The sequence below is a fragment of the Trifolium pratense genome, linkage group LG7 (assembly GCF_020283565.1).
Source record: "Trifolium pratense cultivar HEN17-A07 linkage group LG7, ARS_RC_1.1, whole genome shotgun sequence".
Lineage (NCBI taxonomy): Eukaryota > Viridiplantae > Streptophyta > Magnoliopsida > Fabales > Fabaceae > Trifolium > Trifolium pratense.
This window is the reverse complement of record NC_060065.1, coordinates 8,647,481-8,664,739: the sequence shown is the minus strand read 5'-3', so window position 1 is coordinate 8,664,739 and position 17,259 is coordinate 8,647,481. Positions and strand designations below refer to the sequence as shown.

Sequence of the window (17,259 nt, the reverse complement as noted above, 5' to 3'; positions counted from 1 at the left end):
ATCTATATATATGAAATAAACTTTCAATCTAACTGTGGATTTTGTAAAATTCGTATTCATTATAATGTTATTCATGACTGGTCCACCATGGACCACTTGATAAAGTGATCCAAATAGAATTTACCTTACATTTATATATTTTTTTAGAAAAATATGATCAAAACAAAACATATAAATAGTACATTTAGTCAAAATACGGAGTATATCTTATAAAATGAGACGGAGGGAATATATGTATATGAGTTTTTTTTTTTTTAATCTATAGTATGTGGTTGAATACCTAATTGATTAAATGATTCAATTATTTATTATTTATTTTTATTCTAAAGTATTTAACAACGAAACTCACACATAATGCTGAAAAAAAATAAATTTGGATGTTTGAATTTACATCACAGCACGTAATCTTTTATCATTTGAGTTGGATTTATATATTTATCAACTGCATCATGTCATGTGGTTGAACATTTAATATGTATTGTTGCCTAATTAAATATGATTATTTTGCTAGGTTGTAAATTTTTTGATACTTGAACATCCACAATAGAACTATTTATAATTTTTTTTTTATGCTTGAACATCCACAATAGAACATCCTCACGTGCATACATTACTTATTTATAATTTTTTTTAATAATAATAATAATTAATAAGTATTTAATTCCTTCATCTGACACTTCTTATAATATTTTAAAAGAGTCCAATGGATAACTCTATATCATTTTAAATGAGTTTCATACAATATATTTAATGAGAAATAACAGGAGAGAGAATATCCTAGTAGAAGTGGTACTCTATCCGTACTAAAATATAAGTTATTTTGATCATATTACACAAATTAAGAAATATAATTAATGTTACATGAAAAATAGAAATTATAAGTTAGTTTACGAAATTGTCTTTCATCAATCTTCAATGATATGAAAAAGATAAATTGAAGATTTGAAAGAATAGACGTAATAAATAATTAAGTGTGTAATAGAAAAAACAACATTAAATTCTTCATTGATATTATAAATTAAGCGATTTATAATTTGGTACAATTTTTTTTATTCAAAACCACTTATAATTTGATGCGGAGATATTACTCAATTTTTTCTCCTCCAATTTTTACCATCTCCTTCCCAATATATAAAACCTCTTTCACAAAAGCACAAGAACTAAGAAAAATATTTGTTGCATTAAATTTGTCAATAATATATTTTCTCTTTCCAAAATTATCGTTCAATTATTAAAAAAGAGAAATAGCAAACTTTTAGTTCTGTTCATTTAATTAGGGGTATTTTTGTAAAAATTTAATTAATACATCTTAAACTTTGAAAAGGGTCTTACAAATTTTTTTATATGACTATTTGGCAAGACCAAAAAACTGACTTATAGCTTATGTCTTATAGCTTATAAGCTAAAAGATCTGTTTGGTAACAAATTTTTCACTATGAGCCTATAGTTTATTTTAATTTACTAACTTATAGTTTTTTTTTTATAAGCTATTTTAAAGTAGCTTATGAACTTATAACGTATATCTTATATTTTTTCTTCCATTTTTACCCCTTATTATTATAACTAAAGTCAACTTTTTATCCTTTATAATTTATTTCACGTCAAAATAATATAATTAAATAATATAATTATGTTTTAAACTAAAAAACATTACGTGTATCATGTAAACATAGTTAAGATTATCTTTTTTTTTGTCAAAAGATTATCTTAATTTTTATTATATGTTTATTGTAAAATTTATATAATTACGTCGAATATATTTTAATATGTTTATTATTATTATTATTATTATTATTATTATTATTATTATGTTATTTTACATAATAAGTGATATAAGTTTTGTTATAAATTAAGAATTGTCTTTTTTATTCTACATACCAATTTCGTTACTAGAGTATAAAGTCTATATTTTTTTTATAATGAGTATAGAGTCTAAAATTTTAATATATATATATATATTGGTAAAAAAAATATTACATTACATTAAAGTAAAATAAAAATAAATTAAAATTTTAGTATATAAAAATTAATTTAATAATAATATATAAAAGATATATTATATTAATATTTTTAAACTACTATTTTAAATATATATATTTCATTATTAACTAAAGAATGTTCATTCATAAAAAAACTAAGAATGTTCATTTATCAGCTAGTTGAATCACTAATTTTACCAAACACTTTAATTAATTTATCAGGTATAAGTTATCAGTCATTAAGTATAAGATATAAGCCATCAGTTAGCTTAACGGTCATCCGCTATTTTTTGCCAAATAACCAGAACCATATAATTAGGACGAAGATAATAATATATACCTAAATGCACGCATATGGTAGCATTTGCCTTCTTAAATGTGTGTGCATGCATAGCTATAGTTAGTTGACAAGTAAACTCCGACACAGCCATATTTCAGTACTGTATCACATAACATGTGATATTCATTTTTCATGTTACCCGTATGAAATCCATGAGGTCCCTCTTCAAGTTTCAAGATATGCCCCCTCAGCCTCTTATAATAGTAACACAAATTAATTGGTATCTAGTTTCTGTTTCGGTACTAATGAGCATATAGATGGAATGAGTTTTTTGCTATCATGTGCAGATTCTTCTAGTTTTGGAATTGGGTATCCCAACAATGTCGGAAAAACTTGCTACTATTTGCATATGGGAATTGATCTTTGTTATTGTCCATTAATTCTTATTTTTGGGGAAAAATAAATTACCTTTAAACATTCCTAGATTTCACAATAAAGACATTAAAAATTATGTGGTGTTATATTATATGTCTTATGGACATAAAAGGATATGTTATGGTTACAAATTTATTTCCAATTTTTTGTATAAGTGTTGGTCAACAGTGGTCAGAATGGTGGTTGGTGATAATCAGAGTGATGGTCAGTGGTGGTTAGATTAGTGATTAGAGGTGGATGTAGTGGTTATCGGCGATGGTTTGTCAGAGTGATGATCATAATAGAAGTTAGTAAAGGGTAGATTAAGGATAACATGTGAATAGAGTGGTAATCAAAGTTGATCATAGTTGTGATCGATGACGGTTGACCAGAGTGGTAACAAATGGTGATTATAATAATGGTGGTGATAGTGGTCGGCGATCATTAGTAGTGACGTATTAGCGTTACAACAAAAATAGAAATCATAAAATCTATATTTTTGATTGAGTTGCATTAAAAAAATATTCCGAAATAAAGTAAAAAACCAACTTAACCCCATTTTATCCGACAAATTTTGATTTCAAAATTGACTTTCAAAATAAAAAAACTCACAACCACCCGAACAACCCTTATAAGAGAATAATTTTTTTTTCTTTCATAATCTCATAAAATCTTAGTTTATCTCATAGGAATTATTCATAATTTAGAGTTTTGTATTAGCATCAACAAGTATTATCCATAAAAGAAAAGTATCAACAAGGTCAGTTGGTTGTAGTCCAATGGGCTAATTTCAAAAAAATATATATCTTACTACTTTTATAGATGTAACTTAAATAAAAAATTCAGAAATAAGTGAGCTTTCTTAATTGGAGTTTTACTTTCGAGAAAAAATAAATAAAATGTAAGAGTAAATATATATTTGGTTATTTTAAATATATTAATTTTTATTTTTAGTTTTATAAGAAAATAATTAAACTTTTGGCATCTTTAAATTTTTTGTTTTTAATTTTAGCCCTTATTTTTCACAAAAGTTTATATAGTACATTTCAAATGATTTTTTTATGATATATCACTAAGACATAAAAATATTAGATGCTTAATAATTTAACTATAACTTCAAATTAAATTTTTAATTTATCTATAACTTCAAAACAAATTGTTAAACTAAATATTAATTTGTTAAAGTTATTAAACTAATGATATTTTAATATCTTAATAATGACTAGCGGGCCACCGTGCCTGCTGTGTCTAACTTATATAAAAAAAATAGATGTGCCTTATATATGGTGAGTTTGTTAATAAAAGATTATTATTGCTACTAAAAAAATTAAGGGCATTGTTGGTATTATGAAAAGTTCACACAAAAACTCATATATTCTATTTATATATAGTACCCCATCCGTCCCTAATTATAAGCACTCTTTCAAAGAAAAAATCAGTCCCTAAATATAAATCCCTTTTCAATTCCCTGGACACATTTATTATTATTTTTTCAAACATAACCCTACTTTGCATTGAAATACTAAAAGTTAACTACAAATACATCTTTTCACAAAGGACAATATAGTAATTTTAATACCCAAAAAATATATATTTATTACACTACCAATTTTTCTTAATAAGCGTGAAAAATTACAAAGGTGACTTTATATTAAAGGATGCAGGGAGTATAGATTACTACCATGGTGGTTTCTTTTCTCATAAACTCATATATTCTATTTATATATAGTACCTCATCCGTCCCTAATTATAAGCACTCTTTCAAAAAAAAAAAATCAGTCCCTAAATATAAATCCCTTTTCAATTCCCTGGACACATTTATTATTATTTTTTCAAACATAACCCTACTTTGCATTGAAATACTAAAAGTTAACTACAAATACATATTTTCACAAAGGATAATATTGTAATTGTAATACCCAAAAAATACATATTTATTATACTACCAATTTTTCTTAATAAGCGTGAAAAATTGCAAAGGTGACTTATATTAAAGGATGCAGGGAGTATAGATTACTATCATGGTGGTTTCTTTTCTCATAAACCCACACGTATTATTGAAATCAAAATAGAACAGAGAAATCAGTTTCTTCTTTTACATTTCAAGTTTAATTAAATGGGATATTTGAATTTTAAGTGAGGGGTATATTTGTCCAAATAAAAAGTCAGCCCAAACTCAGCTATCCTTTTTATATATTGTTATTGATATGTCATCATGAATAATATTTTGGAACATGTTACATGAACTTTATAGGACTGTGCCCCGGTAAAAACTTTATAGTACTAAAAAATGAAAGTTGATATATTTAGAGGGAGTGAAAATGTATTTCACCATTAATTATATTATAAAAAAATTAATAGAGTTTTTTTTTTTGACAAATAGAGGCTTTTTATTGTTATAAAAGTATCAAGTTTTTCTAATACAATATATTTTTTAATAAGGTATCATATTACTTTATGGTTATTTATAATAACACAGCTTTTAAAAAAATTATTTACCAAACAATTTTTAGCTCAAAAGTAATTTTTAAGCAAAAATATAATAATGACTTACCAAAAAATTATTTTCTATTTTTGTATATTAAAGTATTAAACTCTAATTTTAATGTAGCTAAAAAAAATTTAGTGTACCTTTTACATAATTGAAACTTAAAAAAGCTAATATATTGCCAGCCATATTTTCTTTTGGTGAAAAAAAATGATATAACCAATATAAAAAAAAGAAAAAAAAATGAAATCAGTTAATATTAGCTGTAACTCCCAAAGTAATAGTAAATTAACTAATTATAATAAGTCAAAAAGGGTATAACTAATAACTAATTTGTAAAATGGCAAAATGAGTTCTTAATAACAACTAATAAATTAATAACAGACATTCAACAGGGTAAAACTGCTAAAAAAATAGTCAATGATGTTTGTAATTTGTTGTAAAAATGATACAGATGATTTATTTTAAGAAAAAGTGACAAAAAAAACACATAACATAGTTGTCTATAATGTTCACTTAAACCTATATATTACATTCATTACCATTCTACAAATTTCATTAAGCAATTATTCTGTGTTAGCTACAAAGGTTTTTTTTCAACCTTTGTAGCAACACAAGAGGAGAATTCATATCATCATATATACAAAGAAAGTGAATTATTATTATTATTATTAATTTTTGAAGTTATGGATGATGCACAAAAACATATCATGCGGTCTCAAGTTTCTGGATGTTACACAACTGGTGTGTCTAATGGCAATGATATATGGCAAAGTGATAGTGTTCTACCATTTTTTCTTCCTAGTTTTGCAGCTCAAGTTGCTTTCATGTTGTTCGCTAATCGATTTTTGTACTACTTTCTTAGACCCTTCAATCAACCTCCTCTTGTTGCTGAGATTTTGGTAATTATACATTTATCTTATGATTTGTCTTATCATTCATGCATGCATCATGTATTATGCATCAATTAATTCATTTTTGGAGAAAATTTAGATGCATTTCATAAGATGTTTTTGTGTTGTTCTTTTGTCCTATGTTTATGCATTTCATAAGATGAAATGGCAAAGCCATTATAAACTCACACACACACGTGAGGGAGCCCCCCGATCATGGCGCACGTCCGGCCTAACAATTTCAGCATTTTTGCCGGTTGAGTTAGGACTTGTGGACAAATATTATGCATTTTAGTGTAATGAAAAGTAGACTGGACCGGCTGGTTCAATTGGTTAAATAGAGAAACAACCAATCTATCTGTTGATTCAACCATGGTCGGCTCTCATATAGAGTCGAGTTGAAGCCTGATGAACTGCGGTTCAAACCCCCCCCCCCCCCCTTTTTTTTTAATACTTATTTATTTGAAACATGACCTAGAAATCTCACTAGTTCGATTTCTAATCAGGTTCTCACAACATTGAGTGTATGTTTGGTATCATGAGTATGTCAGAATCACGGTTACCACCATGATTCCGATGCATCCATTGTGATACCAAACATAGGCTGATACAAAAGAACACTTAAATTTTGTCCTATTTTTTCTCATTTAGGTGTGACTCATGATAATGTTAAGTAAAAAATTATCTGTTTATTATTCTAATTAGTTTTTGAAATGTTAACAGACAGGTTTCTTGTTAAGTCCAGAAATACTTGGGACAACAAAGTTTTTCTCAGATTTGGTCCCTCTAAAAATGGCGATAACAGGTGATACGATATCATATGTTGGACTAGTTTACTATGTATTCCTTGCTGGCTTAGACATGAACTTGGAGACTATCATAAGTGCAAGAAAAAAGGCTATAAGCATTGCTGTTGCAGGCACTATAATTCCAATGGTAATAGGGGGTGCAATATATGCTTTATTTCAAAGCATGTTAACAGCAAGTCCTGAATATTTGTCACATTACAACGCACCGAAAGCTTATTTGTTTTGGACATTAATCTTTAGTGTCACTGGTTTTCCAATTGTTACTCAAATCCTAGCAGATTTGAAACTTCTCTATACTGGTTTAGGTAGAGTGGCTTTAACAGCAGCAATGATTAATGACTTCATCAATTGGATTATGTTTTCTTTGTTGATTCCTTTTGAACATGAAGAAAAGGTTATCTACTCATTGTTAAGTACAACAGCATTTATCTTTGTTTGTTTTGTCGTGATTCGGCCTTATCTCGTTGAGTTAATTGTTCGAAAAACAAAACAGAATGAATGGGACAATTATCAGTTGTTTTTTGTTGTGATGGGTGCATATGTTTGTGCAACTGTTACTGATCTTCTTGGAACACATCCTGTTGTTGGGGCTTTAGTGTATGGAATAATGCTTCCACGCGGTAAATTTACCAATATGTTGATAGAGAAGACAGAAGATTTTGGAGCTGTTTATCTTGCTCCACTCTTCTTTGCTACCTGTGGTATGAGACTTCAGATATTTTCTGTCATTAAAGATCAAGGTTTGGTCCTTGTGGTGATGGTTTTGTTCTTGTCATTTATCCCTAAGATTCTAAGCACTGTCGTAGCAACTCGATTCTTTGGTATGCCTGCTCTTGATGGTGTGGCTATTGGATTGCTTATGAACACAAAAGGCGTCTTACCTCTAATAATGCTCAACATTGCCTGGGATAAACAGGTACATATCGTTAGGGTTTAATACATACACCGCTAATATATATCTTTAGGAATTTAAACGACAGTTAATAAATTTTCGCTTTTTTTATATTTCAGATTTTGAGTGTGGAGTCCTCCTCAGTTATGATGGTATCTGTTCTTCTAATGACAGCGGCAGCACCTCTTATAATTAATGCCGTATACAAACCGAGAAAGCTATACAAGCTAAACAAGCTAAGGACAGTACAGAATTTAAAGGTTGAAGCAGAGCTAAGAGTTTTAGCTTGTGTTCACAACCCTCGTCATGCCACAGGATTCATCAACATTCTCGAAGCTTGTAACGCCATCCAAATGTCTTCTTTACGCATATTCGCTCTTCAACTAGTTGAAATAACAGGAACAACAATATCCCTTTTAGCAGCACACATCAACACACAAAGTTGTTCAGAAGCCCTCACAAAATCAGAAGAAGACTTAGAAAACATAACACTCACTTTCAATGAGTATGAAGAACGAAACGAAAACACTAGGGTTGAAACACTTGCTGCAGTTTCAACCTATTCAACTATTCATCAAGACATACACACTGTAGCACAGGAAAAGCAAGCAACAATAATTCTCCTTCCTTTTCACAAAGACTCAAATATTGAAAGTGTCCTAGTAACAACAAACAAAGCGTTTCAAAATATAAACCAAAATGTAATGAGAGATGCGCCGTGTTCTGTTGGAATCTTTGTTGATCGCGGTCTCGGTTCGTTGTTCAAAGTTAATTTACGTATACTCGTGCTTTTCATTGGTGGTCCTGATGATCGCGAAGCATTAGCATTGGCATGGAGGATGTCGAAGCATGCATCAATTCAACTATCTGTTGTGAGACTTTATTTGTTCGGACAAGCTGCAGAAGTTGATTCATCACCACAAGAAGAATCGAGAGGACTATTATCTACAGTGTTGGATTGTGAAAAGCAAAGAGAGCTCGATGATGAATATGTGAATACTTTTAGACTCAAAGCCATGCACAGTAAGGATTCTACAACTTATTCAGACAAAGCAGTTCATTCTCGCGAAGATATTACTCAAGTGTTGAATGAGTTGGACAAAGTTGGATTTGATTTGTACATTCTAGGACAAGGGAAAGGTAGAAATTCTTCGGTGTTCTCGGAATTAATGAAATGGACTGATTGTCCTGAACTTGGTGTTATAGGAGACATGGTGGCATCAAATAATTTTGGTTCATGTTCTTCATTACTTGTTGTACAACAGTATGGGTTTGGCGGGATGGTTTTCGAGAATACCACTCATTCTCAAAATCCTGGTCAAGGGACTAAAAATGATCATGATGATGATGATAGTGAATCTGGGGATGTTTTTGTTAGGGTAGAACAATAGCATCAATGATGTTATATGGGGTATGGTTTTAGCTTTTATCTAAGAAGGAATCTGGGGATGTTTTTGTGAGGGTAGAAAAATAGCATCAGTGATGATGTTATATTGGGTATAGTTTTAGCTTTTATCCCAGAAAGTTGTATTTTCACACCATTCTTGCATAGTTTTGTTTAATATATAGTAAATTAAAATTCATTTCAACTTATTTTATTTTTCTTGAACAGGATGTAAGGAACAATGTGAAAAAACAAAATGACTGTTATAATCATTCAGGGATTAAAAATGTATACATACTCACACTAGCAAGGTTGAAAATAGCTTGCCTTGAAATCATTAATAAATTATCAACAACCAGAAAAGTGTCAAACCTCTTATACATCAAGCTAAACATATCTTTGGAAGTCTCAGCCCAAAAGACCAAATAGCAGAACTAAATTAGAAAAAAGAAAATACAAGAATGTATAATAGGCCACTAGTTTTATTTTATTTGAATGCATCGTATAGTTACACTTGCAAACATATTATATATTCATGCCATATAATCATATAATTTTTCAGTGCAATTTTCACATTTTAATTGGGATTTACAACATTCTGCATCATTGAATACATGTACCTTTTAAACTATATGTGCATGTTTCATTTTGGTTTGAAAAGCCTCCAAATCTTGTATCTTTTATCCAAACACGATTTTGAGGTTCCAAACATGAAAACCATGCACTAAAAATCAATTTGTTAATCCGTGCTCAAACAATGCCACAAATTGGGAAGGAATTTCTGACCACGGCGTCAAAGAATACAAGATCTTAATGTAAAAAGTAAAACAAAATGTAGCAAAAAGTAAAATAGGAAGATTAAGTCTTGCTTTATGATACTTAGTGAGACCAAGCCAAAGCCTTTCTCAGTCGTAAAAGCCACAAGGCCGTCTGCATTGCCCAAAGCCGCATTTCCAGCAAAATCTTATCCAATTTAATGTTAAACCAAGTTACAACTGACTTGCTTTGTGATAATTTTGCCTCAATGACAGCCTCGGAAGAAACCTTTCCAATGATAAAAAATGTCTCGAGAGACGATCCCTGTATCTGATCATACCCAACAACAAAAATCACTATAAAGTATAAACGGAAACAGCAATTGGGCATGATAAATACTATTTTACTTGCATGTAATTGACTGGCTATTTTAGTTTTTACAGTTAGACACAAGCTACTTTTGTTTGAAGAGTGGTTATCAACCAATTACAAGTTTAGTAATGTAGTAGATGAAAAAGATGGTATTATATGTACCAGGGTATTGTTGACTGCTCGTAAACAGTCATTTGTCTTCATCATTAGAAGAATCACACGTGGTAATCTCCTTAGAAGCTCAGAGATTTCATGGAAATATTCAGAAGCATACATCTGCAAAACAATTAGGAGAGTCATTTCAAGCTTCTTTTTCATCAGGGCTCAACATGCCAGGCTAATAAATTCAGCAATGTAGAACATTCTTATTATTATATCTTGTTAAATCATAATGACCTTTATTAGCAAAAAGCGAACTATATTGTTATTGAACAATGCCATAAAAAACAGGTGGTTAAACTACAGAATACAGAATTGAGATTCATTTCGTAAGATATCTAGCATGAACATGGGTATCAAATAATCACAATGTTAAACGGCAAAGAATTAAAGTGCAAGCGTTATCATCCAATGATCTAATTGAGTAAAAAAAAAACAGAGCATTATCATCTAAAAGAACATGAAATTATGACTGAAGATCAATATCTAGGAGAAATTATTTCTCTTAAACCATAATTTACCTGCAGTTCTGAACGGTCACTCTCGCTTCCCTGTATAACTAAATGATCCATGGATGGGTCAATAACTCTATTCCAAGGTCTCATTGTTAGAACTCCAGCAAAAAGTGGATATAAATCCTCCCCAACGCCCAACTTTATACTGCATTCCTTGATCCCCTTAGCATCAGCAAATATCAACGCCTTCCATAGTGCAGCATAATTACTTCTTGTATTGAAGTCAAGCTCTCTATAGAGTCCATGGTCTAAAAGAATCAACTGTGGTTTTCTCCAGCCTATTCATGTGAAAGTAAATAAATATGAAAAATTAACAAATTAAAAAAATGTAAAACATTGGATATCAACGCTGCAGTTATCCTAAAAACAAGACTGCATGTGACTATGTGATCAAACAAGCCAAAATCTTTATGCAGACCCTTTCAAAATTTCCAAACAAGATTACTTGAAGGGAATATATATTCATAAAGGGTCTTACAAATAAGGGGAAGCCCAAATCAAGACTCCACCAGGTATAAACTTTAGCTGAACTGGGTTGATGGTGACAAAAAAAAACTATCCTTAATAAAAGGGGTGGAGGATTCATGCAACCAGTAGGCAGCCAAGGAGTCGCTTACAGTACAGGAGGCTTCAGGTCAACAGGATATAGGAGGGAGCATAGTAACACTAAAGCTGCACTAGGAGAGGGAAGAGCAACCACAGCCATTGCCACCCAAGCTTTATCGTCGATCATGCCTTAACTAGTTGAAAATAGCACACTTCGAAAACTCTTGGGAATCAATATCCAAGATGTGATCATGTGACACAGTTTACCACAATTAAACCTAAAGGACAAGACGAAAGCATTGCGGAGGATTGGAGAAGTATCAATAGGCGACCACTCATAAAGATAGGCTAAATAGTAGGGAATATTTAAGTTCCCCTGTAACTAACTAAATAACTAGCTATAAAAGATGCCATGGTGGTTATATTTACAAGGTGAGTATGAGTTGGTTAGTGATTTCCAGAGTAGCTTGTAAGTTAAAGGGGAGAGCTTAGGGATTGAATTTCCCTAGTTGAGTAGTGCCTTGGATCGGGTACCCAGAACAACAAGATACTCCAATCAGAATTTCAGATCATTTCCTTTCATTTCCATATCTTTAAATTTATCTTTTGGATACTCGTTGATTGCACCCATTCATTAAACTTATTCTACAAATGTCCAAAACAATTTTCTTAACCCCCAAATCAAATCAATGGAACTCCCCCTTCCCCCATAATTCTAGAAACTAGATTTAAGATCTTCATTGCCTCTACGAATAGTACTTAAAAGCTTTTCCGGGAAGAGCCAAACTTAAGTGTCCAAGGCTTTGCAATTAACATCCAATTACATAGGGGGAGAGAATCTGCTGCTTCAGAGCAGAATTAGCAGACCAAAAGTATAAGAGAAATTAAAAGACGCAAACCAAAGGTTATATCTAGATTGTAAAGAGTTCATGTTTGCAACCAAAAGAATCCTTACCTAGAATGCTAGCTTTGCTGGAAGGCAATGGGCGAACCAACATATTAGCAGCATGTGGATCACAATGTACAAACCCGTGCTTGAACATCATTTCAGCAAATGTTTGACTAACCTGCAAAATAATGATCACATTTAGTAAATTATTTTGTTGGTAAGCTGAAGGGGGAATCATGGTGTAACCATGTGTTGGCGTTTTATGATTGGCCTCATTTTGCTAAAACATGTGATCTATCTAGATGGGGAACTACATGCTTCCACCATCCAGTACAAGCAAGATGTTGGGTACAATGCTTCAACATTGGATACCACACATCCAGTGGGCCGGGCCTGTTACATTGTGATCTCGCGCCTTTTTCTAATTATGGAATCCACGCTAATTCTACGTGTGCGCCAAGTAGCGCCGTCTCTCATGGTTCAGGAAGCAACCATGACCTAGTTTTGTTTGCTAATCAGATCATCCAATTAAGGAAACAAAACAACAGTTCGAAGAATATTCCTTGAAGGAACCTTTGGTCCTGCTAAGTTTTCGAAGCCCAATTCAAGACCTAGCCCATGCTAGCGCAGGCTATTTAAGGAAGCTGACACCATTGTCCAAAGCACTGAAACCAGATTTGAGTTTTACAAAGCGTGAGTTTAGGTTTTAGTATTGTGTCATTGTGTTCTGAGTCTTGTGTTGATTTGATGCAAGATTAAGGACTGTGTGTCTTTGTGTTGTAATATCTCTAGAGCTTCTAAGCAAGGAGATAGTGTGTGTATACCATTCCAAAGCTTTGAAGTACGGAAGTGGTGTGTGTTTTATGAAGTGTGTCTTCACCTGTTGAATGTTAAAGTGTACGATCACAGTGGTTGTGGTCAAGAGGAGGTGAGCGGAGGTTCTCATACCTAGGTGTGTCTTAGGTAGAATTAGCACGGGTAGTGATTAGGTGAGAAGTCTTAAACGGGTTGTTTATTGAGGGCTTCAAACTAATACTATCATAGTGGATTCACTCCTGGATTGGTATCCTCCAGAGTAGGCTTATGCTGAACTGGGTTAACAAATAACTGTGTTATTTTTTTTAAGTTTATTGTTCATTTCGTATGCGCTGTGAGATGTTGAATCATTGAATCAAGCATTGAAACTGTATTACAGTGGTGAAGCATTGAGTTCAACATCGAAACACGACTGTCCCAGAATTTCACCATGCAAGTAACAATTGGACTTGTTACCGTGTAAACAAAGAGGTCATATCACAGGTTTGAGTCATAGAATCAAACTCTTGAAAATATAAGGCTAGACTGTGTGCTATTGATCCACATAGTGGGTCTGATTCTGACCCACTATGGACTACACACATAGCGAGGGCTGAGGAGCTTTATGGTACTAAGCTACCCATTGTTTTCTTGATAAACTATATACGGTACCAATTGCATGAGGAAATCAAAACACTCATTAACTTGCGCAATTTCTTTGATATATTTATTTGATCAGAGATATCATAACACTAGCAACATGTTATGAAAGGGCTATGCACCAGCATCAACACCATTGATCATTGTACAAGCTTTTATAATGAAACAATAAGCATGAACTAACCAATACTGAAAGTTCATGTGGACGGATCCCTAGTTTCTTTATGGCCTTCACATCATTTACATAAGCACCGTCCATGTATTCCATTGTAAGAAGCTTTGAGGTACTCAGATTCCAATATACTTTTGGTGCATATACATAACTTGCAATATGAGGAGACAAGTTGCGGAAGTTTGCCAAACACTTTTCACTGTTCTTTGCCTCGGTTAAAAAGTCCAATTCCTGGAAGTTATAATATTAGCACACCAAATCACTAATCATCTGGCAAAAGGGGAAAACATGAAGAGAAAATAAAACAGATGCCAAGAATGATGAATAAGAAACACAAAATCATTAATTTCTAGACAAACTATTTTGGTCCATCTAAAATGAGAGATGCAAGTGTACCACAGGCACAATTCACTGCATTAACTGCGCCACAATCAGAACTCAAAAAGTTGGTATACAAAACCACCAATAAGCTTATTAGGCCAATATTGTTAACATTTTAGAATATTAAATGCTAGATTTAATCAATAAAAAGATAGAAGAACCAACTTCAAACTGGAAATTAAGATAACAAACCAAAAAAGTAATTTTTCCTATAAAACAATACTAATTATGGGAAACTTTAGAATGACACTCATATAAAAACGGATCAATGTTTTAATCCAGAATATCAAGGAGCCAAATAATTCTAACCAATCCCCACCTACAGTTCCCAAAGACAAATTGAAAGTTCATGGAAACAAACAGAAATTGAAAATGGAGATAAACTGCCATCTTGACATGAAAACCTTACCATAACAGAAAAAATAACTTATTCGAGTATGAGATATGAAAAATATTTGAGGATTACCACATGAATGCTTAATATTTCAAGCAAAATTTCTCAATACAGCCAGATAAATAGTTCTTAAAAATTTCATGATTAAGTGGGGAGAAAAAAAGACATGCATCAAATTTATACTTTGCCAAATTTAGGTTTTTTTAACCCATTGTCTCAGAATAAAATGTAGCTAAATTTAACATGTATTTGAAGTTGCCGTCAACTTTTGATCATACAATTTTCACCACATGCCAACTTCTTAAATAAGCAGAAAATCATACTAAAGTATACATTGAAATGAAGTAAATTTTGAAAGCTAAAAAAATGACAATAACATTAACCAAGACATATCACTGCAGTCCGGTAGTCAAGAACCTCCAAATAAACATGGACATAAATTTAGACATATGTTATACATTGCTTTGAAGTTAAATAGCAACTTGCCTGGGGTAAACTCTCTTTAATCTCATCAATCAACCACCTACAGACAGAGGTAAACAGAATATGAATAGATCATCAATGGAAAGAAACCGGGAAATACAGAAGATGGCTTCAGAATATGAATAGATCATCAAATAACTGCTACTATAGACCAACTTTGACCATTCCGTTTTTTAATAATCAAATGATTACACATTTGTCAGTTGTGGTTAGTATGTTGCTGATATAGATAGCTTCTAAATTTCCCATAGTCATGATCTGATAAATTCTAACAGCAAATAGCATCATAGCAGTACCTATAATCAAAACTAGGAAAAAAATTATGCAGAGTGTTCACAATCAATTCCACAGTGGCTTGATCAGCAGCCGCAGTTTCAGTCGTGTGAGGATGTTGGACCTGTAGATTGACCGATAGAGCATAAATGAACGATAAATGTTGCATACAAAACACTTAAAAGTATTCAAATCAAGCAGAAGAAAACATATCCAATCGCTTCTAATAATAAATAACTCTAAAATTTAGCAACAGATGGAAGGAACCTTCACAGCAACTTTTTGGCCATCATGTGTGCGGGCTACGTGAACTTGAGCAAGGGAAGCACTTGCTATTGGAACTGGATCAAACTCGGCAAATACCTACACATTAGAAGGAAAAATTCACCCATTACAACAGTAATATTTCTCAGAAAAACTGCAACCATGAATGACAAAACTAATAAGGAAAAAGGAGACATTTAATCAAAAGGAACGAAACAGATAATAAATACTTTATCTGGTGTCTCTCCAAACTCTTTCTTGAATACATCACATATTTGTTCATACGAAGAAACCGGACATTTATTTAGCATGGACTCCCTCATGGTCTGAACATACTCTTGAGGAACTAAATATTCCTGTCATTGACAATAAACAAACATACAACTCAGCATCGCCTATTGTGCAGTTACATAGCAATTGGACAACGGAGATTAAAAAAAACAGCATTCTGCATATTGTTTAACTCTTAAAAAACAACACAAGTGGAAACAAAATATACCAGTTGCCCAAGATGTTGTCCAAGCTTTATATAAATCCCTCCATTCTTAAAACATAGGTCTCGAAGCTTTTGTGCCGAACGGAGGTGAACTTCGTGCTTGATTTTCTCCCTCTTATTACTCCCTTCCGGGATTCCGAATAGTGAATATTCATAATCTAACAACAATACAAAAACAAAACTACCAAAATCAACCTAACATTCATTTTCACATAACTAAATACACACAAACATCATAATCCACAATCATCACGATAATTAAGCACAAATTCAACATCCTAATTAATTATACACAATCCATATCCACGTCAATTTTCAACAAGTTTAATTAACTAAAAGTCTAAAAGACTAAAACCCTTAATCAGGTTTAAGCACTCATTCTAATGATTCAGTAAAGTTTAACAATTCAACAAATAGAATTGAAATTCAAGAAAGGAAGGGGGGAAAATTGATGGAATTCGTTAAATTTTCTATATGAATTTTGGAAAGTATGAAGGTTCTGTGAGATCGAGAGTACCGAAGACAATGTTGGCGGCAGCGACGGCGTCGTCAAAGAGGCGACGAGGGATGGTTGTGGAGAGCTTGAGCGCTGTGGCAGGATCATCGGAGGTGGCAATGAGGGCCGCTGCGCTACCGCCGCCGAGGGCGGATGCTAGGAGAGTTAGCTTGGTCCCTGCGCGCCATAACGAAGCCATATGTTGTTATTGTTATTTTTTTATTACTAGTAAATAAGAGTGACCATACTTTTTTTTTTCTTTCAGAAAAATCAATATTAAATAAAATATTTTGGGTAGATAAAATAAAATTTTACTTAATTGCAGTTTTAGTCCCCAATTTTTATCATTTTATAGAATTGGTCCTCCAATTTTAAAATATAACAATTTTGGTCCTCTATTTTATTTTTTTAAACTATAATTAGTGATATAATATATTTTAAACGATGTGGTATATGATTTGATGATGAT

At 31.9% G+C, this 17,259-nt stretch overlaps 2 protein-coding genes across 2 annotated transcripts; one reads left to right on the top strand and one right to left on the bottom strand.

Annotated features, from left to right (window-relative positions):
- The first annotated feature begins 5,847 nt into the window (after positions 1–5,847).
- On the top strand, positions 5,848–9,146 carry LOC123895791 (cation/H(+) antiporter 15-like). The gene is made up of 3 exons (XM_045946276.1): positions 5,848–6,063; positions 6,778–7,779; positions 7,875–9,146. The coding sequence occupies exons 1-3, from the start codon at positions 5,848–5,850 to the stop codon at positions 9,144–9,146; spliced, it is 2,490 nt and encodes an 829-aa protein (XP_045802232.1).
- Positions 9,147–9,383: 237 nt separating this feature from the next.
- Positions 9,384–17,031, bottom strand: LOC123894767 (putative ABC1 protein At2g40090). The gene is made up of 11 exons (XM_045944842.1): positions 16,812–17,031; positions 16,298–16,452; positions 16,029–16,154; positions 15,802–15,897; positions 15,558–15,658; positions 15,265–15,301; positions 14,016–14,234; positions 12,443–12,554; positions 10,948–11,219; positions 10,430–10,543; positions 9,384–10,225 (listed from the first exon to the last, which is right to left on the bottom strand). The coding sequence occupies exons 1-11, from the start codon at positions 16,987–16,989 to the stop codon at positions 10,019–10,021; spliced, it is 1,617 nt and encodes a 538-aa protein (XP_045800798.1). The 5' UTR covers positions 16,990–17,031; the 3' UTR covers positions 9,384–10,018.
- Positions 17,032–17,259: the final 228 nt, after the last annotated feature.

Coding starts and splice junctions, on each gene's coding strand:
- LOC123894767 (XM_045944842.1), bottom strand. CDS start 16,989: ATGGCTTCGTTATGGCGCGCAGGGACCAAGCTAACTCTCCTAGCATCC. Junction 15,302..15,557: donor TTTCCTAGTTTTGATTATAG/GTACTGCTATGA, acceptor CTCTGTCTGTAG/GTGGTTGATTGATGAGATTA. Junction 14,235..15,264: donor TTAAAGAGAGTTTACCCCAG/GCAAGTTGCTAT, acceptor TATAACTTCCAG/GAATTGGACTTTTTAACCGA.
- LOC123895791 (XM_045946276.1), top strand. CDS start 5,848: ATGGATGATGCACAAAAACATATCATGCGGTCTCAAGTTTCTGGATGT. Junction 6,064..6,777: donor CTCTTGTTGCTGAGATTTTG/GTAATTATACAT, acceptor AAATGTTAACAG/ACAGGTTTCTTGTTAAGTCC. Junction 7,780..7,874: donor ACATTGCCTGGGATAAACAG/GTACATATCGTT, acceptor TTTATATTTCAG/ATTTTGAGTGTGGAGTCCTC.